General features: G+C 40.3%; 1 protein-coding gene and 1 long non-coding RNA gene across 2 annotated transcripts in view; one reads left to right on the top strand and one right to left on the bottom strand.

The window, feature by feature from the left end:
- SNTB2 (syntrophin beta 2) overlaps window positions 1–26,963 on the bottom strand; it is a 116,211-nt gene that overhangs the window by 5,797 nt on the left and 83,451 nt on the right. Inside the window, exons 4-7 of the mRNA XM_072636435.1 lie at window positions 20,741–20,883; window positions 11,731–11,927; window positions 6,774–6,958; window positions 1–2,208 (exon numbers count right to left, since the gene is read on the bottom strand). The exon at window positions 1–2,208 is cut by the window's left edge and continues 5,797 nt beyond it. Of these exons, the coding sequence (XP_072492536.1) occupies window positions 2,116–2,208; window positions 6,774–6,958; window positions 11,731–11,927; window positions 20,741–20,883 (618 nt within the window). The 3' untranslated portion in view covers window positions 1–2,115. The remainder of the gene's footprint in view (window positions 2,209–6,773; window positions 6,959–11,730; window positions 11,928–20,740; window positions 20,884–26,963) is intronic.
- The window catches only part of LOC140521428 (uncharacterized), a 34,048-nt gene extending 7,085 nt beyond the window's left edge, over window positions 1–26,963 (top strand). The window contains exon 2 of the long non-coding RNA XR_011972928.1: window positions 1,133–26,963. This is a non-coding gene — a long non-coding RNA (uncharacterized lncRNA). The remainder of the gene's footprint in view (window positions 1–1,132) is intronic.

The raw sequence follows: 26,963 nt of genomic DNA, 5'->3' as shown, positions 1-26,963 counted from the left end.
TTCTGTTCACCCGAAAACAGGAGTCCCATGTAATGATATTCTGACTGTGCAGATTTGACAGCTCCTGCTGAAAAGAGCCAGGCTCCTAGATCTGACTGCATCAAGTGCTAGAGTTCGCTTTAAGATATGACTTTGGGCTTCAAGGCATTCTTTAAAAAAAAAAGTCCTTGGGTCTTATCAGCTGCCTCCAGCCACCAAGACTTAGTATCAAAATTCAAATTGGATTTGAGATGAAAAAGATATTTAAAAGACCAATTAACTTCTAAATTGCAATTTAAGATGAGTCTGTGGATTTTGAAAATAATATAAAGTCTATAAGTAACTCTATTTTGCCTTTAGATTTGTATCTCTTTAGTTCAAGTAGAGAGGACAACTTAGGTCTAGTCTTCAGAAATTCCACATATCTGGGACAAGAGAACAAGGGCGCTTTCCTCATCCCTATCACGTGAGAATTATGCAAGAGCAGAAGCTCTTGGAAAGAGGTAGGGCAGTGGTCTGTGCTTGCTCAAGAGGCAACCACTATGCCCTACACAAGTGTCCAGTCTTCAGAACCATTTCAAAAATGCTTACTCCTGGGATCTTTCATGGGATGCCCACCTCTCTCCAATGAGAACCTGCTGGCCTGGCTCCCTGATCACAGACCTGCTCTTTTCTGAATTTCAGTTAGTTTGCCAGAGTCAACACCCAGGCCAGCTGTGAGCCTTTGCTGCTGCTTGCTTCTCAGATTCATGATGACTGTTGTAATTCAAATGGCATTCATACTCTATTTTTAACCATTTTTCATAAATATAGCCCTGTTAAGATTAGGGGAAGGGAGGGATTTACAATGCCACAAACCCAACAACCTTGTTTGTTCTGTTTCCTTGGGGGTGATGTCAAGAATACTTCAAAAATGCCAGAAGGGCTAGAGCCTCACTGCATCTGCCAGGCTATGAGGCAACACTAGGTCTTGACATTGCTAAGGATGAATAATTTTCTTTTCTGTTTCACTTTGTGAGGGATAAACCAGCCCATCTGTCACAGACCCTACATTGGGATCAGACAGCCCCACGGGATTGCTGATAGCATTTGTGCAAATGGGCTGATTGTCCCACCAAAGTTCACTCTTAAAACAGGATGGTCATTCTTCCAGGTTTGTCTTCTCGAGTGGAACTTGCCAGCTGCCAAAAATGCAGATGGAGAAGCTCACTTTGATGAAGCATTCTTTATAACTGAGATGACCTTCCTTTAATGAAGCTTGTGATGATATTCAATTACATCTGACCCATCTTGACCAAAGGCACATTTGGCAAGCCATTAAAAAATGGCTTTGTATAAAATAAAGATTTTCTTTTAAAATCAGTCTCATACCATAATATTCTCTGTTTCCTTCCAAAAATATTAATTAGGGAAAAAAAACCTCAAAAACTGAAATGAGTAGAAATTTCCTTGTAAATACCCTGGTCTCCAATATTCTTTCTGCTAGGTGCTGGTTAAGAATATATGACGAACTAAATCGACATTTCACAGGTTTTATGCTATAAAGTAAACATTTTTGAGTGATAAAACTTGGTAAATTGGGTGATGACGCCCATGGTGGGGATGCAGCAATAGTATCACGACAGAGAGAGGGACCAGCAATTGAGGCTTCACACAACACAAGGCGATGGCAACCTTCTGCCAAAGCTTGGGAAGCCCCTGAAATGTCACAAAGCCAGCAGCCTGCTTGCATAAAGAGGGTGGGGAGAGCTGTCCAGCACAGAGGTCGGGTGACCATGAACTCAGGAACAAGGGAAATGTCTCTCCACTATTTGCTCCTATTTAGAAAGTAGAAGCATGCTCCTACCCCATTATGTGACAACAAAGACAAACAAACAGAATGCACAGAAAACAGCTCATCGTTCTACAGAGGGGAAGTCACACCTCCTGATCCCTAACTAGGCAGGGACCTCCTGCAGGAGTGGCTCGTCATTCCAGGATGTTCTCTGAACATGGTTTGGGCTTAGCAGTGATGGCAGGTCCTTGTCAAGGCACTGATGCTGTAGGAGAGAGCAAAGGAAGCAGCTTTCTTTTGTGCTTGTTTTCTTCGGAGGTGGAGGCGCTCCTTGTGAGGCTCAGAGCCTAGTGGCCTCAGGTTCACACCAGCAGGCCCATGCGTGTGACTTTGGCTGACAGGAAGGTGTGCACCACAAAAACGATTGGCTTGGGGCATGAGTGCAGGTCCATGGTCTGTGGGGAGAGCACACGAGGCAGTTAGTGCTCTTGGACAGAGAAGGTGTAATACCCAAGTTATCTAGAGTTGGTCCTCTGCTAAGACACTCCCCGCATCTCCAACAGGGCCCCCCTCTTTCTCCTCAAAATCTCCTATGGTATTTTGTCTTAAGGGTCCTTTCACTCTCATCATGTGCTGCTTTGAACCCCAATAGTGTGTGCGTGTGTGTGTGTGTGTGTGTGTGTGTGTGTGTGTGTGTGTGTGTGTGTGCAAGATATTCTCACAATAGATATTTGCTCTCTGGGTCAAGGGCCAAGTCCTTTCTCCTTTATCTGTTCCTAGCACCTACCACAATGCCTTGCTGATATGGAATTATACCTAGATAAGGATGGGCCCAGTAATGGAGTAAGTCAATATTTGATTTTATCCAATTAGGAACTCTTCTCCTTTCTTATTTTTGGGACAAATGGGAAACAGTTGCCTTTTATTATATATAAAGAAGTAAAGAATACTCTGAAATTTCTGAAACTACTATAGTCTTGACATTTATTTAAGAACCACAGTCAATTTAAATGAAGCAAGTTTTGGGATAGATATGTACAAAAACATTTATAGCAGCTCTTTTCATGGTAGTTAACACTGGAACAGCCCACTTATTGGGGAATGGCTAAACAAAATATAGCATATAACTATATTTACAATAAATACTAATACAAAATATTTTTGTGTAATAAGAAATGACAAAATTGGAAATTGGTAAGACTCCTATGAACTGATACTGACCAAAGCGAGCAGAACGAGGAAGACAATTTCTACAATTACAACATCTCTTCTTCCTAAGTGTCTGACAAAGACGCAATCCTTCCCTTTCCAAGGCTGGGCCTCGATCCTATCCCGTCTTCTCTAGCAGCCTGCATTCTGCATCCCCTTCAGTCTTCTACCTCTTTCTATCCACTGGCTTCTTACCTGTTGCGTTCAAACATGCCCAAGTCTTCAGAAATCATTAGATTCTATGATCCCTTTAGTCTCTCATGCTAGAGCTCTCCTTCCGTCATCATTCAAATTCCTTGAAAAATTCCTTTACTTCCTCTCCTTTTGCTGACTTCTCAATCCTTTGCAATCTGGCTTCTAAATTCATCACTCAACTGAAACCCCTTTCTCTAGAGTCACCAAATCTGATGGCCTCTTCTTAGGACTTGTCCTTCCCAACACAGTTGGTACATGTGATACTCCTGACTGCTCTCTCCTCCTGGATATTCTTCTCTCTGCTCTGTCTGCCTGAGCTCCCCACAGTCTCCTTTGCTGGCTCATCATTCATAGCATACTCTCCAAATGAGGGTAATCTCAAGATTCTGTTCCTAGCTCTTCTTCTTTGGCACCCTCCTCATTACCATCTCTGTTGCAAACAACTATACAATCTCTCTCACACACATACACAGCTCTACCCTCTCCTGAGCTTAGAGGTTGTAACACATTACTGGTTGCGTATTAGCCATTTCAAAACGCATGTCTCAGAGACATCTCAAACTCAACTCATCCAAAATTGAACTTCTCTTTCCCCTCAAAATCTCCCCTCTTTTTCCTCCTCCAATGTCCCTATTTTTATCCAAGGCCTCACCATCTGTCCAATCTCCCTATTTGTAACTCTGGCATTATTCATTCCTCCTTTTCCCTCACCCCACACATCCAGCCAGTTGCTGGATCTGCCTTCACAACACTCTTCCATCTCATCTCTTCTCTCCATTCCAATAGCTGTGACCTCTGAACGACAGCACTGCAATGCTCCCCTAGTTGGTGTCCCTGCCTTAAGTGTCTCACCATTCCAATTCAAACTACACAGTTTGATTTTCTTTCAACCCCAAACCAACTGTGTCACTTCCCTAACCAATAAACTCCAGCAGCTTCCTATTAACTCCAGGTGGGAATGGTCATTTTTTTATTTAAGTTTTCAGAGCCCTTTACAACTGGATCTCAATAGGGAATTTATCCTTATAGAGGAATTGTGGTGCAATGGATGGAGTTGGCCTTGGGGTCTGGAAGACCAGAGTTCAAGGCCCACCAGTGGTCCAAGATGGCCTTGGGACCTTGGGCAGCTAATTCACTTAGCTCTCATGGCTCTAGGCAGTTCCTTAACACGAGAAATTACAGAGGTGCTGGCCTGCATCAACAGAGTGAGCTTTATCATCTGGGAGTTCCCTGCAGCAATAAAGGCACCAAGCCAGTCCCCAGTCTTATCTCTCCCTTGAGGTTCAAGGACTGCCTGCTTTTGTTGGAGCATGAGGGCAACTTTGTCATGAAGAACCAGGTGACCATCTATGAGAGCAAAGGTACATGTTTACTTCCGGAGCATCTATCTCCAGGTTGCCTCTGGGTCTTCCACCTACCTGCTTTGTTCCTCTCCAACGGGAAAAACATCTCTGCATCCTTATCCTTCCACTGACAGAAGGCAAATGAGAAAGCATGTTATGCTGTGTGGGCACAGCCCTCGGACTATTTCCATTCAAAGCAGAGTTCCCTTGGTAACTAAATCTCAACTGTCCCCTCTTAACAGATCACCAAGATTAGCACTGGCTATAGTTCTATTTTTTTTTAAAAGGGCTACTAGCATTAGCATTCAACAGAAAACTTTTGTCAAAGACTTCTTTCTTTTTACTTGCAACTTCAAGGTTCCAGTTCACATCCTTTAGATTGGGAAAAATAAAAAATTAAAATGAAAAAGTATGGTTAAGAGAAAATGGCCACACTTGCTGTGTTCTGTGGGTGGAGGTACAGTGTAATTGGTCCACCCATTCTGCAAAGCAATTTGGAACTATGTTCCCAAAGTCACTAAACTATGAATAGTTCCCTTTGGTCCAGGGATACCACAATCACTGCATCTATACTCTAAAGATAAAAGAAAGAGGAAAAATCATCTATATGTACAAAAATATTTGTAAAAGCGCTTTTCGGAGTAGCCTGAAATCAGAAATTAAGGGAGTGTATTCCTATTGAAAAAAGGCTAAAAAATTGTGTATACGAATGGAATATTACTATGCTATAAGAAATGATGAAATGGACATTTCTGAGGAGGGTGGGAGGCCCAACGAACTGTTGTAGAGTGATCAGAACTATGGGAACAATTTGTACAATGAAAACAACTGTAAAGAGGAAAACAACTTTAGGGATCAATTCAGTGACAAACCATGACTCCAAAAGGAGATTAAACACTTTACTCACTTCCTGTTCAAGTTAAGAGTATCCTATTCCATTGCTCTTGTACCATGGTTTGTCCAGCCATTCCCCAAAGGAAGAAAGCCCCTTTTGTTGTCAGTGTTTGGCTAGCAGAGAAGGTGCTGCTATGAAAGGCATTCTATCTTGGCCCCCTCCTTGGAGTATCTGTCCAGTAATAAAATCACTGAATCAAAGGGTATAAACAGGTCAGTGGCTTCTCCTGCACGACTGTTTTCTAGAGCAGCCGGACAAATCCACAGCTCCAACAATCTCAACGTAAGGGTGCCTGTCTTCCCACAAACCAACCAATGTTAACTATTCACATATTTTTTTTTTTTTTACCATTTTAAAGCATGTGAATTGTTTTCATTTGTATTTGGTTTTAGTAATTTGAAGCAATTCTTCATATGGTTATTGTAAACTGTTCATATCATTTGATCACTTATCTATCAGAGTGATAAATGTAATATAAGTGCCTATTGAAAGACTGGCTAACTGAGCAATGACTATTGGTCTTACATATTTGTGTTAATTCCCACTTGATGTGAAGATTTTTTTCCCCACACTTGACAGGTTCTTTTTTTATTCTAGTTGAACTGATTTTGTGCAAAAGCGATTTAATTTGATGTAATTAAAACTATCTATTTTGATCTATTATGATCTCTAGAGTAAAGAACATTCCCCTTTGTCAGAGTTGTGAAAGGTATCTTCTCTAAGTTTTGACTCTTTTTTAAAAAGTAATGTGACCTTTTATATTAATGTGGCAAATGCACCTAAAGGTTATTGTGCTATACAGTTTAAGATGCTGGTTTAAACCCAATTTCTCAAAGTATTTTTCAATTTCTCCAGCCATTCTTATTACCCCGAGTGTTTGTGTACTCCGGTTTATAGGACAGCCCTTTTCAGTGGCTTCTGGGTGTCACTTACCTCTTCTCTTCCATTGAGCGAGTTTTCTTTTTGTTGTTACGTTTTCAGTCATGTGTAACTCTTTGTGCCCTCACTTGGGGTTTTCTTGGCAAAAGCAAAAGTGGTTTGCCATTTCCTTCTCTAGTTCATTTTACAAATGAGGAAACTGAGGTAGACAGGGTGACTTGCCTAGGGTCACACAGCTATTAAGTGTCTGAGGTCAGATTTGAGCTCAGGAAGATGAGTCTTCCTGACTCTTGACCTGGCACTCTATCCGCTGTGCCACTTCGCTGCTCATTTTTTATTAAACCAGTACAAAATAGTTTACAACATAGTTTTTGTGATTAGTACTTCATAATATGACTTGACATCTGGTAATGCTATGCTCATTTCATTCCTACATTATCCACATTATTTTCTTCAAGATTCTACAAGTTTTAAAAATGATTTCCTCAATCCCACTTACCAGTTCTCCCTCAGGACCACCAAAATCCAAGTACAGATTTCTAATACCATCATCAGCAGACATTTTTAACTTTTCAAAGGGATATCGATATAGCACACTGCCAGGGCCTCCTCCTTCTCGGGAGATCGTGAATCCATTCTCGTAATGTACTGTGAGTCTTACTTCCTGGCCATTCATCATGCAACCTGTACGAAAATAGGTATGAAAGCATGATTAGGAGGGTTTATACTTTGAGAATTCTTTTGATTTGGAGTGAAAAAGGCAACATATTCTCAAAACTTGGGGAGACATTTCTTACTTGGTATCTGCCAACAGAGGGTTCATTTTGGTCACTGAATTCTCTATTGATACAGAAAAGAGAGACCATATTCTCTTTGACATGTGATCCAATTCAAAACAATTAAATTTCATCAAACAGGTGCTAGTAGTTCCTGGCCTCAAAGAGTTAAACTCTAACCTGGGAAATCAGACATAAATACAAAATAATAAAATGTATCAAAATGAATGGTGGCACAATACACTAGGATGTCAGAATAGAGAGTGGCCAGAGTCCTGGAGAAAGGCCTTGTGGAAGGTTTAGGCTGGCTGGTGAAAGAAGGGAGGTTCTTGATAGGTCAGTCACGCACTATGCTGAGCATTGGAGATACAAAGAAAGGCAAAAGACAATCCCTACCATCAAGGAGCTTATCATCTAATGGGGGAGACAAAGTGAAAAAAAATACAGACAAAGCAAACTATATACAGAATAAATAGGCAATGGTCAATAGAAGGAAGGCACTGGAATTAAGAGGGGTTGGGAAAGGCTTCCTACAGAAAGTGGGATTTCAGCTAGGACTTGACTGAAGCCAAGAGGTGGGGATAAGGGGACAGAGCAGAGTATGCATGAGGGAAAGAAGCGTGTCTTCTGCGAAGAATAGCAAGGAGGCGAATGTCATTGGACTGTGGAGTATGAAAGTGGGTGTGGACATGTATGGTGTGTTTATGGGATGTATGTGTGTGTCTGTGTCTATGTGTGCGTGTCTGTGTCTGTGTGTTTCTCTCTGGGTGTCTGTGTGTGTATATCTGTGTGTGTATGTGTTTCCGTGTGTGTGTCTGTGTGTATGTCTGTGTTTCTGTGTGTGTGTGTGTGTGTGTGTGTATGTGTGTCCGTGGTGCTTTTGGAAAATCACCTTGGTGGCTGAATGGAGGACAGATTAGGGAGAAGATGAACATGTGAGGCAAGCAAGAACCCCTCCAGTACACTCCCACAATAATCCAGGAGTGAGGTGATGAGGGGCTGGACTAGAGAGATGGCAGTACCAGGAGACAAAAGGGAAAATATTCAAGAGATGTTTCAAGGTGAATTTGACAAGTGGTACCTTGGGTATGGGGGTGAGAGGCACTGAAGAATCCAGGACCACTCCTTGGTTGTAAACCCAAGGGACAAGGAGGATGGTGTTGCCCTCTACAGGAACAGGGAAGGTAGGAGAGGAAAAGGTCTATGGGAAAAAATGAGTTTAGTTTTGGACACATTTAATATAAGATATTCACAGGACATCCAGTGTGAGATGTACATCAGGCAGTTGAAAATGTGATAATGGAGGCCAGCAGAGAGTTTGGGGCAGAACAAGCAGATCTGATAATTGAGTCCGTGGGGATCCATGAGATCAACAAATGAAATATTAGAGGGGGAGGAAAAAACGAAGAACTAGACTCAGGCCTGTGGAAAACCCATGGTTAGCAGGCATGACTGGATGGCGGATTCAGTAAAGGAGACAGAGAAGGAACACTCAGATAGGCAGAAGGAGAACCAGGAGAGAGGGGGTGTCTTGAAACCAAAAGTTAAGAGAATATCTTCGGTGAGACAGGAGTGAGGGGAGGAAACAGGTGGAAGGCACTTGGTGATATAAGGAGGAGGGGGAGAAGAGGGAGATCTCAGCAAATAGCCTCAATTTTTTCAGTAAAATATGAGACAAGGTTTTCAGGGGGGTGAGGGGTTAGCCATGGGAGGCTTAAGGAGGAACGAGAAGATTTGAAAAGCTGCTGTGCAAAGTGGGAGAATGAGTTAATAAGGCAGCTATAGCAGGATTGCCAAGCAGCTGTGAGGACCCAGTTGAGATTGTATAACAAATTTGTAGTGGACCCAGTCAGAATAGGTGCACCATATAGTGGCAGTGATCCAAGGGTGGGGCTTAGAAGGGCACAATCAATGATATGAGTAAAAGGACCCAGGAGAGGACGGTGTGGAGTTGATCTGGTTCACTAAAAAAGGATCAAGATGGGAAAAGGGAGAGAGTATGGTTAATACAGGGGAGGTCAGGAAAAGAACTGAGAAATGAGGTGAAGAGGGACTTGAAGTCATGGTGTGGACAAAGAGTAGGGTTGTTCAAGGCAGAATGCCAATAGACTGTGATCAAGTGAGGGAATTTCATTGTTCATGAAAAAAGAGGTGGTGCATTTGTGGGTGATGGCAAGATCCAGGGTATAACTGTCTCTGTGTATAGTTGTGATCAGGCAGAGGTCATGAGAAATGAGTAAAGTGAAGAACTGGGAGGTCAGGGTGGTTGAGGCTTAGGGTAAATCTCCTAGGATGAGGACAGGAACGGGGAGGAGAGGAAGATTGTAAGACAGGGACTGGACTCATTGAGAGAGGGAGGAAGGGGAATGTCCTGGAGGTCTGCAGGTATCCACCTGCATATGGATTGGCAGGCAAAAGAAACTAGGACATCATTCTAGGGGGCTGGGGAGGGAGAAACGGTGAAGTTGCTCTGGGTGTGGGGTTGGTTGTGGCAAAGGCAAAAGTGAGCATGACTCATTAGGGAACAGAAGGAGGCAGGAATCAGGGGTTTGTGTTAGGGAGAAAGAAGAAAAAAGAATAAACCCAACATGGTTAGCAAATAGGGCATAGCTGACAAAGCCCACACCATTTTTTACTAACTGATACAAATAAAAAGGTAAATTAGACCTCTCAGCTCTAATTTTCATCCTTTCAAAGACAGGTTAATGAATTCTTTAGCAAACACGTGGGGATGTGTGTCTGGATCTCCTGTGTGATTTTCTCAGGTAAAGAACACTACCTCCTATAGGTTTGGCTCCATCTGCATATTCCTGTGAAGACTGACATACTGGGACTTGTCAGAGGCTAGAAAGGAATCCATATTATATCAGCTTGTAGGCCAGATCTCTGTCCACTATGGCTGATGGAAAGGTTCCTTAGAAATCAATTGTTCAACCTCCTCATTTTACACATGAGGTCTAATGAATCAGTTATGACAAGAAAATTAATTGCTCATTAGCTACAAGATGGTAGATTATTTGGACAACCTGAGTTATGTAGAAAGGCTTTATTAAGACTCTGTAAATATATGGCTATAGCCCAATATGTGTAAATTTTCCTCCCAGGTAAACTCTAACCAAATTAAAGAAAAGAAAGAAAACTTGTTTTCTTTCTTTTTTGAAAAACTGCTTAATAATTTTTAGCTCCTGGTTAGAAGAATTTATGGCGCTGTTCATCAAAACGGTGGCTTAAATAAATGTTGTTACAGAATAATCAGTCCCTTTATCTGTGGAGAGCCCCACATTGTAAAGTGGATAAAGGACTGGGGCTGGAGTCAGGAAGGTGAAGGTTCAGACCTCACCTCTGACACTTGCTCTGTTACCCTGGGCAAACCCCAGGTGGCTCTAAGCCTGCAAGTCCTAGACAGGTGGGCTCTGCCTTGGTGGGGGAAAGTTCCATGTCAGTGAAATAGGTCATTGGAATATTGACCTTAATCTCTGTAGAGTTCTGAGGCTTTTCAAAGCACTTTCACATAGACTTTCTCATCGTTGCAAAAAGTGGTGAGGTAAGCAGTCCCCAACTGACAGATGAAGAAGGCTAAACTTCCAAAGATCATATAGCTGGTGAGTCACAAAGCTGGGGACGGAGATCAGTCTTTGGATTCCAAGTATGGGGAGGGATCCTTTTTACTGTATGGCTATAGCAGTTTCTCCATAGGCCACCTACACAGCATGTACATGTGTGTACGTGTGTGTGTGTGTGTGTGTGTGTGTGTGTGTGTGTGTGTGTGTGTGTGTGTAATTTTGGCAGTCTGAACTGCTGACATTATGCCTGACACAATATCTGGCACATATAAAATAAGTACTTATTGAAATAAATCCCTCTCGTTGTTACCTAAAGTCATACCGTTAGGTACACTGGCCTTCCCTTCTACCTTGTCTTGTTTCCCCCACGGTGAATATCGTCAGGCCACTGGCTGCCTTGATTTTTAAATCTGTATCCACAGCACTCATCTCAATGCTCTGCACATAGCAAGCACTTAACAAACACAGACATTCACACAAACAGAAAGGTAGATTTTTTTTAAGTAAAATTTTCATTCTTTGAAATTAACCACTAGAGGGAGCTTAAACAGACTGTACCAGATCTGTAAGATTTTTCTCCACAATGAACTTTGGAAGTTCATTGGAATTTTTTTTTTAGTCAGCCCTAGAGTGAAGAGTTTCTTTTTTAAAAAATCTGATATTCTGAATTCTTTATGTCCCTACAGCCATCTGGCTTGTCAGATGTTACCGTTTTACAGATTCCTACACAACATGTATATTAAAAATCCTCCACCTAAGGATGAATGAATTTCAGTGTTCAGTAAAGTAAACCAGTAAGTTGTATCCCAAGGGTAATTAATAAAAGGAATTTAGAGAAAATGTTAATACAAGGTTTTACAATGCATATTTAACCGTTGGCATAAAGACATCTATGGAGCTTGGGAAAATGTCACTAGAGGCAGAGAAGCCAGGTTTATTTCCAATATCACCTCTTCAAGCTGCCAAGATGCTGACAGTGACTTTAATGAAGTGATAATGGGAGAACATATCTCTGCACACACTTCAGATTTGTCCACGTGACAATGACATTGGCTTAAATTAAAGGAAAGCATGCTACAATCACTTAATTACTATTGGAAGTGAAATATAGTGATACCTAGTGAGACCTCCTTGATCAATTCTGCTGCGGTATGACAACCTTGTACAAGAACACGGGTCCAAGTCGACAGGTCCCGATGTGTCTCTACCCTGAACACATGCATCTCGATGCCCTGACGGGAGCCCGTCCTGGTGGCAAATGTAAGATCAGATCCAATGGACGGTGACCTACATCCTGAGCCCGAGTGTACCAACCTGGGGGGCAAAGAACATAGACCTGGTGAGCACTCTAACAGGAAAAGAAGAGCCAGCATGTGACTAAACCCTAAAATGAGGGCTACAGAAGACAAACTTGAGTTGTACAGAGGAGAGAAAAATCCGTGTAGAGAGTGTGATGACTTCATACCCAGCTTCTGGCAGATCTTGAAGGTTGGCTAAGATCTACATAGGTGGAAAAGAGGGCAGAGGATACAAAAGTCTCATGTAGGGGAGTGGGGGCTTTGGATAAAACAAAGCAGGAAAAAAAAGGTCTAGTTTAGCTGATGGAGCAGGGGATGAGGGAAGATGGTGGTGGAAACAGTGTCAGCTCGAGACAGGTCAGACATCTGTCTCTAAGCCCTTCCTCTCTCTGCCTTCCCTCCTTTCTCAGAGCTTGAGAACTCTGTTAGAGGTAGTGTGGTACAGTTAAAAAAACAATGCAAGTTGGGTCAGAGGACCTGTATTTAAATCCCACTTACAATGCTTACTATCTGTGGTACCATGGGCTTCAGTTTCCCCATCTGGGAAAGAGAGGCTTGGAACAGATGGCTTTGAAGGACCGTTCCTTCTAGCTTTAAATCTACTCTATTGCCCTGTGGCTTCATTCAGGAGGAGGAATAGACTGGACCCGGCTCTCTTCCAAAGTTCACTATAAATGAAAATGGAGGGAAAGAGTGGAGGGGAGAGAAGCAAAGACCTTTGGGAAGTTTTTGAAACAAGGGTCCCAAGTGGCAAGGATCCTTTTGTCCCAGAGGCCACGTTGGGGAAATGAATATGACTTGTTGAGTTGTCCATCTCTTTGTTTAGTCCTATTGGGAGTCAAATTACTTTCAATGAGAGAAACTATTTACTATTTCTTGAGATGAAAAATTCCTCTTGCCTTATGAAGGATGAGCTCTTTGTGCCCCGACTGAATTTCATATTCACCACCAACAACATATTTGTCATGACTGACTGATAGACTGTCCGAACTTGTATGGGACACTGGTAAGGAGCAGGCAAAATTCTTCCCTACCTTACAATTTGGGACAAGAAAATTATGGTGACACAAGTATTATATACCATGATGTTGCACAATCAGATTGTCCACACAGGACTTAATCTGTCTCTTTAAAAAATTTTTATAATTAAGTGCATTCAAATTTATTTGCATTGAGAATTCAATGACACCATAGGATGTAACTGGGAGATATCTTGGGGTGGGAATGATCCCTGTTGGAAGTTGAGGCAAAATAAAATGAGGGATGGAAATAAAGCAGAAAAAGGAAATCAACAGTAAGAAAGAAGCCTGACTAATACAGAATGTCAGACTGTCTCACACGGCTTTGCTTTGTTCAACTCAGAAATAAAGCCTGAGGCAAGAAGAGAATTTCAAGGAAAAAAGACCCCCAAAAATGTGACATCTAGAATTTATGATACGAAAATATTTGTAGGGGGGGAAAAGGTGCAAGAATTTGTCAAGTACTGAATGTTAGTACAATATATTAAAGAAACACTCCAAATGATAAGCAAGAATGAACTGCACATGTAAAAAAAACCACAAGGAATGCTATTCTCATCCAGACCACTGAACTTTTCATTTTAGGAAAACCTTTGAATCTAGTCTGTTTCCACTATGCTTCCTGTACCGAAAACAACATTATTTTTAAAATGTTATATACTACCTCTAATCCAACATGCATTTATTAAATGCCTACTACGTGCAAAAGACAGACCAAGGCAGGTTTGGGGAATTGTTAAGTTGTTTTTTCAGTTATGTCCCATTGGGGGTTTTCTTGGCAAAGATACCACAAGGGTTTGCCATTTCCTTCTCCAGCTCATTTTACAGATGAGGAAACTGAGGCAAACAGGGTAAAGTGACTTGTCCAGGGTCACATAGCTAATAAATGTCTGAGGCCAGATTTGAACTTAGGAAGATGAAGCTTCCTGACTCCAGGACAGGTACTCTATTTACTGCACCATCCAGCTGCCCTGGCTCCAGGAATACAAAGGCAAATTGAAAAATAGTCCCTAGTGTTAAGCAGCTTACATTATACTGGAGGAATACAATATGGAAATAACTAGGTATATTCATGATAATTTTTTTTAATTCCATTTTATTTCACCTTTCTTTCTGCCCCATTTATTGAAAAGGCAAGAAAAGTCAAATCTATTGCAAATACATACATATAAAAATATAAATATATACGGGGCGGGGGGGGAGACAAAACAAATTCCAGCAATAAGCCATGTCAAGAAAAGAGAAAGAACATAAAATATGCTTCGGTCTGCACTCTCAGTCTGCTGGTTCTGTGTCAGGAGATGGGCAGCATGTTTCATGAAGAAGCCTCTGGAATTGTAGTAGGTCATTGTGTTGATCAGTTACCAAGTCTTTAAAAGATGATTATCTTGATCACATTGTTGTTACTGTATAAACTGTTCTCTGGTTCCGCTCACTTCACTTTGCATCTGTTGACCTACATCCTCCCAGGTGTTTATAGCACAGTGGTATTCCATCATAGTCATATACCATAATTTGTTCAGCCATTCCCCAGTTGATGGACATCCCATATTCCAGTAGCTCAAAACACGAGATGTGCAAATTTAGACATCTCCAACTCAAATATTCATTCAGACTGTTTGTGCCCAACCTGTGGTAGAATCTTCCAAGTTTGTATTGGTCTGATCCACCAGTCAGACACATTGTACATCAATCCCAGGTTTGTTATGACATTTTGGTCGAGCATAAGGACAACACCACAGAGTTTCCATCACAAAAAAAGACTGCCGTGAATGTTTCTGTATATTATGGGTCCTTTTCCTTTTCCTGTGATCTGTTTGGGGTACAGACCTAGTAATGATGTTGCTGGTTCAAAAGGTATACAGAAAATAATTTGAGATCTAAGAGAGAACAAATGATTAGGGAGATTGGGAAGCATTTCACAGAGTTACAGCACTAGCACTGAGCTTTGAAAAGGGCCAGGAATTCTAAGACCCTGAGGTGAGTCCAGAGTGCATTCAGGAATCAAGGATGGAGACAGAACCCCAAGTTTAGAGAACACCAACAGGCCAGTTTGGTTAGGACATAGAGTGTATGGATGGAATAATGGGCTATGCCTGGAAAAATAGACTGAAGCCAGATGAAATGCCAAACCTAAGGATTTCTATTTATCTTACAAGTCATAGGAAGCCACTATACTCTCAGCAGAGGAGGGATGTGGAGACCTATGCTTTTTAAAGATTATTCTGGTAGCTGTGTGGAGGACAGAAGATATCAGGAGCAAGGAAACCAATTAGGAGGCTGTGGCAAGAGGTGATGGGGACCTAAACTTGGAGAGAAGGAGCAGGAAGCCAGCTGTTGTAGAGGTGGCAACTGAGTCCTGGGGGTGGCATAGGAGTGGGAAGAGCCAAGGAAGTGTGTGTCTGTAAACCCAGGTGACTGAAGGATGGGGGTCCCCATATGTTTAGAGAAGAATGGGCTTGAGGGGCAGGAGAGGGGGGAAGATGCATGATGATGGATTTCAGCTGGGATATACTGGATTTAAGATTCCAACATTTTTCCAGGTTGGATTCTTTTAAAAATCTTGTTAGGGAATAGCAGTCTGAAAAGAAGGTAAGAAAATGACAGGTCATAGTTTTATAAAAGAATTACAGATCAAATGGGAACAAAGACCTTGAAATGCATCTTACATACACTCTTTACCTGCTCTTTCTCTCCCTTATGCAGTAAACTAGGCAAGATGTCACAGTTCAACTCTGAGTAGCTGGATAGCCCATGTTGGCTTGGGTACCTGACCCAATGGGAAAAGCAGCTTCCTCCAATCTACCAGTTGCTACAGCTAAGAAAGGGGAAAAAATTCTTCTGATTACTCTAAAACCAACATGTCTTCTAAACATCAGCCAACTCAGCAAGAGTTAAACAAAATACCATTTGAGTGTATGATCAAAGTGGAACCCAATGGTTGGAAGAGTAATTGGATGTATTCCACCATATTCAGCTAGGCTCCAGTCCCAAATCAGATATTAAAAAATATTAAGTCTAGGAGAAATTTTTCCTACAGATTCAACTATGGAATGTTTGGCACAAGGAACTTAATTCAAACCAGCTGTAGGACTCCTGCTGAGCAGCAACTGGTTAAAGGCTATTGCCATGGCCACACCTTCTGAAGGATGGACACTGGAGCTCAGGAGAAGGTGTGAGTAGAGCCTGCGGCCAGAGAGCAACAGAAGCACAGCTCCTCTTGGTTTCCATGTTGTAAAATAGCTACATATTGTTTTACTCCCCCAACCAATGCTTGGTGGAAAAGTCTACAAAACCCACATCCTGAGTCTACCGAACAAGTAATCTACAGCCCTGTAAAATTGGTGTGTCTGTCTTCCTGCTTCCACTATCCATCTGGCTTCAATCTCAAGAACTGCTAGTAAAAGAAAAATTCCTCTTTTTTTTTCACTTTTAAGTTTTGTTTAATTTCTCAAGCTAAAATATCAGCTTAAAAAAAAAAACACAAAAAATGACCATTCACAGAGCTTTTTACATGTGTAATGCAATGTAATAAGGCCTGGGAAGAAATATCACAGAAGAGGATCTCTTTTCAAACTAGTCAATGTTTGATGAGGCAGGGAACAACATAAACAGTGTTATTTTATGAATTGGCAAGGCCATTTTTTTCTTCCTTCCTTATATTTTTAATGCTGCCTACTTTCTAGTTATTTTTTTACTCATTAGAAACTGTCCCAAAGGATTGGGAAAAGGAAAATGGGTGAGATACAAATTTCAAAGCCTTCTCTTTCTTCTGGAGATCCCAGAAACTTTTCCTCCCTCCCTCAAATAAGACATTGTCTTTCCATATTCTCCCTTCAAGGGTCATCGTGTTCCATAATCTCTATTTTTCTGGTCATCTATTGTCCCTATATTTGACTCAAGTCAAGTATACTTCTCACTTAGTAACTGGATGGTAGGGATACAGAAAATAATAACAACTGAAACGCATGGAGCATGTTGAAGTTTTATATTACATTTTACATACATCCTTTCATTTGAGACTCATAACAACTCACTGGGGTGGTGCTGCAGGTATTATTATCTCCCCTTTACAGATAAGGAAACTAAAGCTCTAAGAGTTTAGCTTGCCCAAAGTCACACAGCTAATGTCAGACAAGGGAATTGAGCCCACATTGTCCTAACTTTCCACTCCATGACTTAACTTTTGGTTCAATGGTCTATATACCCATGTACCTCTAATGACTGATTCTGGAAAACTTAACTTTACCACCTGCCTGTCAACTTTGCTAATCACCTACCCTATTTAATTCCTGAACTAGACAAAAGTTATCATTTTAATGGCAATTAATCTTGCTCTTGGAAAAAGTAAAAATAGACCACAGCACTTATGAATTCAATCTACCTATTGAAGCAGTGCTTAAAATGAGCAGAATTCACTGAATTTGCTTATATTTAATAATTTAAGAAAATTCATTGGTTCACATCAAATTTCCTGGTTGCTATACTGTGGCTATTTGGGGCCTAGCACTACAGCTTATTTCTGAGTCCTTCAATAAGCTAGGGTTCTAGTCCCCAAACTCTCATAAACTATATAGTTCCTGAGCCCATTGGGGTCATTCCCCAACCACCACCTCCCTCAGGGAGATGAATTAAAATGCAGTAAGAGCCATCCTCCTGTCTCATGCATCGTCTATAGAATGATCAGGTTGTCTACATTTTCTCCTTCTGGTCATTTTTATTAGCAACATGATTTTCAGAATGTTTGCCGCTTTAGACTATTATTTAGTTTATCTTAGTCTTAGTTCTAATACATCCCCTTACAGTTCAGGCATGCTCTCACATTTCTGCCTTATACCTGCAAATACAATCTAGCCTAGCAATTCACCCACAATGATACCCCACTTCAGCACAAAAGTGTTATTGGTCTAGTAGGCCTGGTTTAGTGCTTTCATTCGTTCATTTCCCTAAAGAATTGTAATTACAGTCCTGGGTTTCTAGAAGGCTTATGGGATTTGGTGAGAAGGTAACATATCTTTCAAAGAACAGACACAGGAATTCATTAATGATACAATATTCTCTACAGAAATAGCCCCCATGTGCCATGGGGGCAAATCCCTGTCTTAGGCAGCAGAATAGTAAATGAAGGAAGGACCTCGTTTATCTGAGGCATGTGAACCCTCTGTACGTCCCATGGCCCAGAGTCTCCTCGTGCATGCACAATGTGTGCATCTTGCTTTACAAAAATGGTGCCAGCCTCAAAAGTACACCCCAACCAAATTTGGTAATAGGGGACTCTGCTCTTCTAAAAGATTCTACACAAGTGACAAAGGCTCAATACTTATCCTTTAATTTGTCATTTTCATATAAAAATGCCCCAAATCCCTATGAGCTTTCTCCCTCTCTCCTCCATATCTACACGTCAATGTAAGTCTGGCATAATAATGATACTGAGCACTTCTGCCTACCAAATTATTTTAAGGGAGAGGTTGACTTTTAATAAAGTTGGATTAACAAGTTTACCTGAGACATAGCAACAAGTGGATATACTTATTCTAGTTTAGCTGTATTTGAGTATTATCATTTAAGAAACTTTAGCCTACATTCTTCAACTGCTAAATAGTCAAAGAATATGAACAGGCAGTTTTCAGAGGAAGAAATAAAAGCTATTAATAGTCATAGGAAAAATGCTCTAAATCACAAATAATTACAGAAATTTAAATTAAAACAACTCTAAGGGACCAACTCACATCCATCAGACTGGCAAAACTGACCAAAAAAAAGGAAAATTACAAATGCTGGAGGGTCTGTGGGAAGAAACAGACACACTGCTTTGCTGTTTGTTGATGGAGCTGGGAACTGGTCCAGACAGTGAGGAAAGAAATTGCTGGTCTATGCCTCCAAACTGTTAAACTGTGCATAACCTTTAACTTAGCATATTGCTATTAGGTCTACACCTAAAACTGATCAAAGAAAGAGGGGGAAAGACTCTACATATTTATAGCAGCTCTGGAAACAGAATAGGTGTCCATAATTGGGGAATGACTGGCTAAATGAGTAATGGTAACATGAATGGGATGGAACACTACTATGCTGTAAGAAGTGATGAAGGGGAAGGTTTCAGAGAAACTCGAGAAGACTTATATGAATGGATACAAAGTGAAATGAACAGAACCAGAACAATTTATACAATAAAAACAACACTGTAATGACTAAAGGAACTCTGATAAACAAAATGACCAACCAAAATTCCAGAGGACTCATGAAAAGAGACGTTACCCAGCTCCAGTGCAGAGTGAGGCACACTGTTCTTTTGTTTGGACATGGGTCAATACAGGAATTTGTTTTGTTTGACTACACATGTTTGTAACAAGAGTTTTTCTTGCTTTCTCAATGAAGAAAGGAGGAGGTGAGAGAGAAAGAGGAGAAGAGACAAAAAAAGACTTGAAAATAAAATGGAATTTTTTTTTATTTTAAAGAAGCTTTGCGGTAAAAAAAAAATCTGTAGTTCTGTGATAGATGATTAATTGGACCCCTATTTTAATCAGTTTGATATGATCCCATATGGGTAGCAATTATAAATTCTGTATATTAGGCCCCAGAACTGTAAGCTACAGATTGTAAGTTCACTTGTTTAATCACAGAAAACTAACCAGAGGATCTCCACCCTTGTTTTCTCTTGTTATGGTGACCGTGTCTACTGTGGCAGAGGTGACTGAATTACGTGGAAAGTCCCCCAGCTATTTTTGTTGCCCCCTCCATCCCTCATCATCTCTCTGTTGCCCAACATGGGAAGATGGCCATGAGTGTTTGTCCAACAAATGACCTTGTTTGCCAGCCTGTGGCCTGCCTTTCCACCAGCACATCAGCCCATAGAGATGTTCTGAAATCTTTTTATCAGCCCAGTCCATGGGTCTGTTCATTGGCTCAGTATGACCTCCTGAAAGGTCAAGATGGGTCTGTCAAGGTCTGCTTGCCAGCTCATTTGTCAATCAACAGGGTTCTGTATTTTATGCAAACCCTCCTGGAGGGTCATGGTCAAGGTCCATCAATCAATGAAATGTATTTTACTTTGGCTCTTTTGTACCATCTTTGTATCAAGGACTATGAAACTAAAGCCCTGAAGGAAGGGGACATCTGACATTGTGAGGAAGATCTGAGGTTCACTTCATTACAGGGAGCCACGGACCCTTTAATAAGGTTCAGAACTCTGCCTTAATTTCTTTTATTGTAGGCTGGGCAATTTTGGATCCTACAGCTTTCAAATCTTCATCTCCCAATTTTCTATGTCTGGACTGCTCAGAACATTTTGCTGGTTATACTCACAATGAAGTCAGTGTTTATTTTGTGAAGCCAAAATTATGTGTTTTTATATTAGAAAGAGAAGCTAAGGGGTATATGGACTAAGTCATGTGATTTATTCACGTTACTGCACTCTAGTTAAAATGCTTTCATCATCCAACCTGAAGGCTATCAAAATTTCAGTGGTTTTCCAGTCACAGACAATGAAATAATGATCACGTCATTCACTTATTCACTTAGTGACCTAGACAGCTCTTAAAAGAGCGGTTGTTTTTAAAAATTTAATGAATAGTGGATCCCCTTCAAAATTAAGAAGAAGCTTATTTCACACCTAAAAAAACACCAGTGAAGACAGAAGTGCATTGCCCTGAAACAGGCTCTGTAACATGATCAATTGTGGTAAAATAAAAATTGCTTAAAATAACAAGACTAGTTACTTAAAAGGCAATGATGGTACTAAAATTCATCATGCAGTTTAAAAATTCCTTGGGAGAGTTGGACCCAATTTACTTGGAGGTATGTGTCTTACCGAGTAGCGATGAGAGGGTAGCTATGACAAGGTGATGCCCAGGCATCCCTTGTCCATGGCATGTAGTCATAGAGCAGTAAATCCTTCTCAGTCACAGCCATCAGGACTGGTCTCCACTGCTGCCTTCCACCATCTAGTTTTGCCTGAAATACCAAGATAAGTGGATTGTTAAATGGTAAAATAGAGAAAGGGGAACAACGTACATGGCTATGCAACTGGTAAATAGTCCTGCTATTTATTGTCTATGTGGCATTAAGATCAAGAGAAGAAATAAAACCACCTCTATCTTAAAAAGAAACCCAAAGAAAAAGTGGGAACAGGGGATAGGAGCTTCATCACAAAGCTGTCAATCTCTACAATTTATTCTGTACCACAATTTGATGGTTGTTCCCCTTCTCTGGCCCTATAATCAGCGATTTCCACAAAGTATCTTGTGAAATAGAATACTTTTTCCTATTTCTCCTAAAAATTTTGCACCACACTAGCCCTTCACTAAAGTGTGGTAATCTGTTTACAATTGTTACTAATACTGGAATGTTTGAGGAGAAGAGACAGTACCTTCTGTGCAAAAAGACAGACATATAAAACCCCATCATTAAAGAAACCTATAATCTAAACTTCGGTCGAAAAGATTCCAAAGTACATTTTGGGAAGATCATGCTCATTTATCAGCTAAGAAATTATTGTGTGATTCACTTGCATGTGGTGCCCATTATTTCTGGAGAGGTTTAAAAATGTCAAAACCCTGTTTATGAGAGATTTATCCTTATTATCAAAGGTCAACGAATAGATGGTAAGAAACTATGCAAGGAAAAAAGTACCAGATATGGATTCAAAAGTCCTGGGTAAAAACTGCAGCTTTGCCATATACTGCTAGGGTGACCTTGGGTAAGTCACTTCAAGTCTACTGGGCCTCAGTTTCTTCATCAACAAAAATGAAAGGATTGGACCGAATGATTTCTGAGGTCCATTTCAACTCTCAATCTTTGACTCATGTCACTTTGAAGTAAGTCCCTGCCTTCTTCTTAGCAGGAGACTATAACCATTAAAATAGCAAAGCACATAAGGAAAGTTAAATTGGTAAATCTCTAGCTGGATGTCACAAAGGGACCTTGAATTCAATTATGTCCAAAATGGAACTCACAGTCTTCACCTTCTAAAATCAGCCCCTTCTCCAAATTTCTTGATTTCTATTAAGGATACTACCGACTTTCAGTCCTCCAAATCTGTAACCTCAGAGTATTCCTTGACACTTCCCTCTTTCTTCTCCTGTATCCAATCTACAATTTATCCCTTATAAGCCTCTTCTCTCTAGCTGTGTAGCCTTTATCTTTATTTCTGTCTACTGCAATAATTTTCCAATGGGTCTCACTGTTTCTAGTCTCTCTCCCTTTTCAACCTTTCCTTCACACAAGTGACAAATTGATATTTCTAAAATACAGACCTGACCATGTTGTCTTACTAACTAAAAACCTTCCCTGGTTCCCTGTTGCCATTAGGATTAAAAAAAAAAAAAAAAAGATCCTCAGCCCAGTGTTTAAGACCCTCCACTTTTATTTTTAGATCAGTATTCTCTGACATTCTTCTCCCCTCTCCCCTATTGAGAAAGCAAAAAAAATACATTTATCTGTATAGACATGTATTGTTATGCAAAACAGATCTCCACATTGTCCAAGTCAAAAAAGAAAAAAAAAGGAGACTCTTGTCTGTCCTTTGAGTCTACCATCTCTTTATCAGGAGGAGGTAAGTAATATGTTCCATCTTAAGACTTCTGGAATTATGGTTGGCCATTATGTCGATCAGAGTCCCTGGAGTTGCCTGTCTTGACAACACTGTTGCGAATTAAGTTTGTCTCCTGGTCCTGCTCACTTTACTCTGCATTGGTTCATACAAGTCTTCCCAGATTTTTCTGAAACTGTATTCCCTTCATCATTTCTTACAGCACAACAGTATTTTATTACATTCATGAATCTAACTTGTCCTCTCAGTTCCCCAATGGACAGGAAGGAACTTCCTTACGTTTCTGATTTTTTGCCTTCCGATGTTAGTTTGCATTGCTTTCCTTCCATTCTAATCAAACTGGTCTGCCAGCTGCTCCCTGTATATAATCACATATTTCCCATGTCTAACCACAAACAAGTAATTCATGGTTGTTTCTAAAGAGTGAAGAATTACACATTGACACCCCTCAGTTACCATTTTAAAGCTCATCACAGCTTTAAAAATTAATGAGGAACAAAAGACCAATATGTGAACTGGAAGAAAGCTTTTAGAGTTATGAGGTGCTTCATTAGAAGAGGCATCACAGGGTATAGGTAACAAAAGGCTCCCCAAAATGAGATCCCAAGTCTCAGACAACTGGTATCTAGGACACAAAGGCTCAAGGAAAACTCCAAAAGCCCCTCCCTGACTCCAGGGATCATATTGGACCATACTGTCCATTACATTTTCTTGGCAAAGATACTGCAGTGGTTTGCCATCCCCTTCTCCAGTGGATTAAAGTGAACAGGTTAAGTGACTTGTCCAGGGTCACTAAGCTAGTAAGGGTCTGAGGTCAGATCTGAACTCAGGTCTTTCTGACTCCAGGCCCAGTACTCCATCTACTCCACCACTTAGCTGCCTCCCAGACAAACAGAGGTTAAGTGACTTGCCCAAGATCATACAGCTACTAAGTGTCTGAGGTCACATGTGAACTCAGGTCTTCCTTACTACAGGAAGTCTCCAGAAAGCACCTTATTCACTTCACCATCTAGCTACCTCATGATGACAGACCTAGATCATACCTATACTTGTAATTAGGACTAGGGTGGATTCCAAGTGACAAAGACAAAATTATAAGGATTCTAAGAAGAGCTACACACATGCCATTTTAAAACTATTAAAACAACTAGGGTGAATCTTCAAAAAAAAATTTTTTTTATTGATCTTTCAGGGTTTTGATTTTTGTTAATCACCAAAATTTCACCCAGTGTCCACTCCCCTTCCCCCACTGCCAAAAGTTATTCTATACAACAACATTTTTAAAGAAAAAAAGGGAAAGAAAAAAAACCCAGCAACATTATCCAACCTATTGAAAAAGTCTGGAAACATGTACAATGCACCACACTGTGGCCTTCCCAGCAATAGGCGAGGGAGACTTTCCGCACATCTTCCCTGGAGCTGTGCTAGTTCTTTGTAACTCACTTTTGATTGTTTGGTGGCTGGTCTTGCTACTGGTACAGTGGCAGCCATACAGATGTTCTGGCTCTGCCTACTTCAGTCTGCATCATGCTTTGTCAGTCTTTCTGCACTTCCCTGTACACTTGACATTCACTGGCTGTGTGACCTTGGGCAAGTCACTTAACCCCATTGCCTCATCCTGGGTCATCTCCAGTCATCCTGATGAATATCTGGTCACTGGATTCAGATGGCTCTGGAGGAGAAGTGAGGCTAGTGACCTGCACGGCCCTCCCTCACTCAGAACAAAGTCAAATACAAGCCATGTCATTATTTCCCTGATGGCATGGTCTTTTTCGGCAACGAAGGACGAACACACACACTTCCCTGTATCCATGATGCTCCTCCTTTCTTACAGTAGAGCAATATTCCATCACATTAATATGCCATGATGTCTTTGCCATTCCTCAGTTGATGATCTACTTTTGTTTTAAATTTTTCTGCTATTACCAAAAGTGCTGCTATAAATATTTTGGTGAATATGGGGACTTTCTGCTTGTCCTTTGAGCATGATGGGGTATAAATCTACTAGTGAATCTTAAATTTAGTCCTCTAGATTTTATTAGCAAGTATGCCTGGACGAATATGTTCTCAGAATTGTATACTTCAGGGAGGTGAAGGAGGGACAAAATTTGGAACTCAGAAAAATGATTGCTTAAAATTGTCTTTACATGTAGCTGGGGAAGAAAATAAAATACTTTTTTTTTTTAAATAAAAGAAATAAAGCTAGGAAAAAAAGAGCTGTATACTTCGGAAGTAACTATAATTTTGATGTTTTCCCAAACTACAGATCTAGGAGTAATTTTTTTGACATACACTGAGATACTAACAACTCATATGGTGATGCCTTTTTAATGTTTACAAAGTACGTTCCTCAAAAATAATCTGTTAAAGTACAGAGAACACTGATTATTGTGTCATTCTATGTATGAGGAAACTACGGTAAAGATTTGCCTTGCCCAGGGTCCCACAGCCAGTAAAGTGTTAGAATCAGAACTTTAAAGTCTTTTGTCTCTGCCAAATCTAAACATGCTCCCGAGTACTTTTTTGGGTCCTACCCTAAGGAGTTAAGGTTATTTAAGGCCTTGATGTTCACTCAAAAAGACTATCCATAAGATATGGAGCATCCCAAGAAGGAAAAGAGGATAAAGCAAAATTTCTTTCTCCTTAAAGGGAAAAAAATACTAATCTAGTAAAAATGACAATAATGTTCTTTAAATCTTTTTTTGGGAGGGGGGAGAAAGAAGATTGAGAGAGCCTAAGTTAAACATCTTTGCAACGTCTAAATTCAATTTATTTATTCCATTGAAAATATTGGGATCTGGAAGAAACAATGTCCACCTTAAGGACAAAGAACATTTTTTCTCAAGTAAATCTAAAGAAAAAGAAGTGATCATTCCCGAGGTCTTCAGAATTCAAGGATTTGTTTCTCTTTAATACTGAATACCTGAGCATCTGAGGTCTGTTTATAGGTATTTGACAGGTACAAGTGCTCCCCTCACTGGTTCAGGTCACAACCTCTTCACATCACAGGACAATTTTTTTTTCAGTTTCTATGGCTTCCCCAAAGTCATCCTGTGCTGTTTAAGCCTCAGGTAACAAGACCCTCAGAAGACACAATGGTGCTGCCATTCACTGCCAGGCCTGTACTCAGCTCAGGGGCTTCACTAGGATCGTCAGAACTTGCAATCTAATGGAAAAATCTTTGAGAATCCAGGCTCACTTCCTGCCATGATGTACTTGAGCGTGACTTAAGTGAGATGTCTCCATTTAGAAAACGAAGTTCTGGCTTAAACACTCTTCTGGTTTAGTTCTTCAGTCATGTCTTTGTGACCCCTTGGACCACAGCCTGCCAACACTGTCTATGGGGTTTTCTTGGCAAATATATGATATGGTGGGTCATTTCTTTCTCCAATGGATTAAGGCAAACAAAGATTAAGTGACTTGCCCAGTCACACAGCTAATAAGTGTCTAAGTGAATTTGAACTCAGGTACAGTGTTCTAGTGAACTGAACCACCTGGCTGCCTCCTTGTAAAGTTATATATATTTGCTTTTGGTTCATTTAAAATGCAGGCTGCTCTACAGAGCCTGTGTTTTGTCTATGGACAGCTCAGAAGCTCAATAATTTTAAGTTTCTCACTGAACAAAAAGATATTAATGTTGGGAATTTAGCTTGCATGTCTTACAATACCTACACACACTTATATATCTGATCATGTGATAGCCTTCTACAAGAGCATTTCCCAATAAATGGAATCTGTTATAACTAAAGGAGAGATAAGATCTACAATTATTCACTCTCTTATTAGGTCCTCTAACACAAAATCTCAATCACTCATGTAATGTTTTGAAATTTTTGGTCAACTCTAGTATACTATCAAAAAAAATGATAAAAAACTAACAGAACCGTAACACCAATCTTGAATTTATATATACATTCATGAAGAAAATTTTCAGTATTTAGAATTCAGGTATTTTCAGCAGTTTAAAATGAACACAACTATCAGTTGTAATCAAGTCAACGTAAAGCTTAGAAACAATATGAATACAATAAAATAAAAATGTCATGATGTAGTCATTTTCTGTGTAGCTACACCTTGTAGGAAGGAAGCACAATAAAAAAATCCTCCACTGAGGAGCAGGGGAATAAAGTAGGAATGATTATTTACTTCGATTTTTTTATTGTACAAATGGAAAAGGATTGAGAACTATGAAATAAAGGATTAGAAAAGAAATCAACAGCTTAGCATGAGAGGCACAAACCCTTGCCCAAGAAACGAACTTCCTGAAATCCGAATGGACCAAACAGAAACAAACAACTCCATGAGACCACGGGAAGCATTACAACAAAGTCAAAAGATGAAAAAATTAAAAATGGAAGTAAATGTAAGTTATTTTATAGCAAAGACAGCTAACTTGGAAAAAAGACTGAGGAGAGAAAATATAAGAATCATTTAGAATCTGAAAGTCATGACCAAAAAAAAAACCAAAAAAAAAAAAAAACCC

The sequence above is a fragment of the Notamacropus eugenii genome, chromosome 1, assembly GCF_028372415.1.
Source record: "Notamacropus eugenii isolate mMacEug1 chromosome 1, mMacEug1.pri_v2, whole genome shotgun sequence".
Lineage (NCBI taxonomy): Eukaryota > Metazoa > Chordata > Mammalia > Diprotodontia > Macropodidae > Notamacropus > Notamacropus eugenii.
The sequence above is the reverse complement of the archived record's forward strand: the minus strand, read 5'-3'. Positions and strand labels throughout refer to the sequence as shown.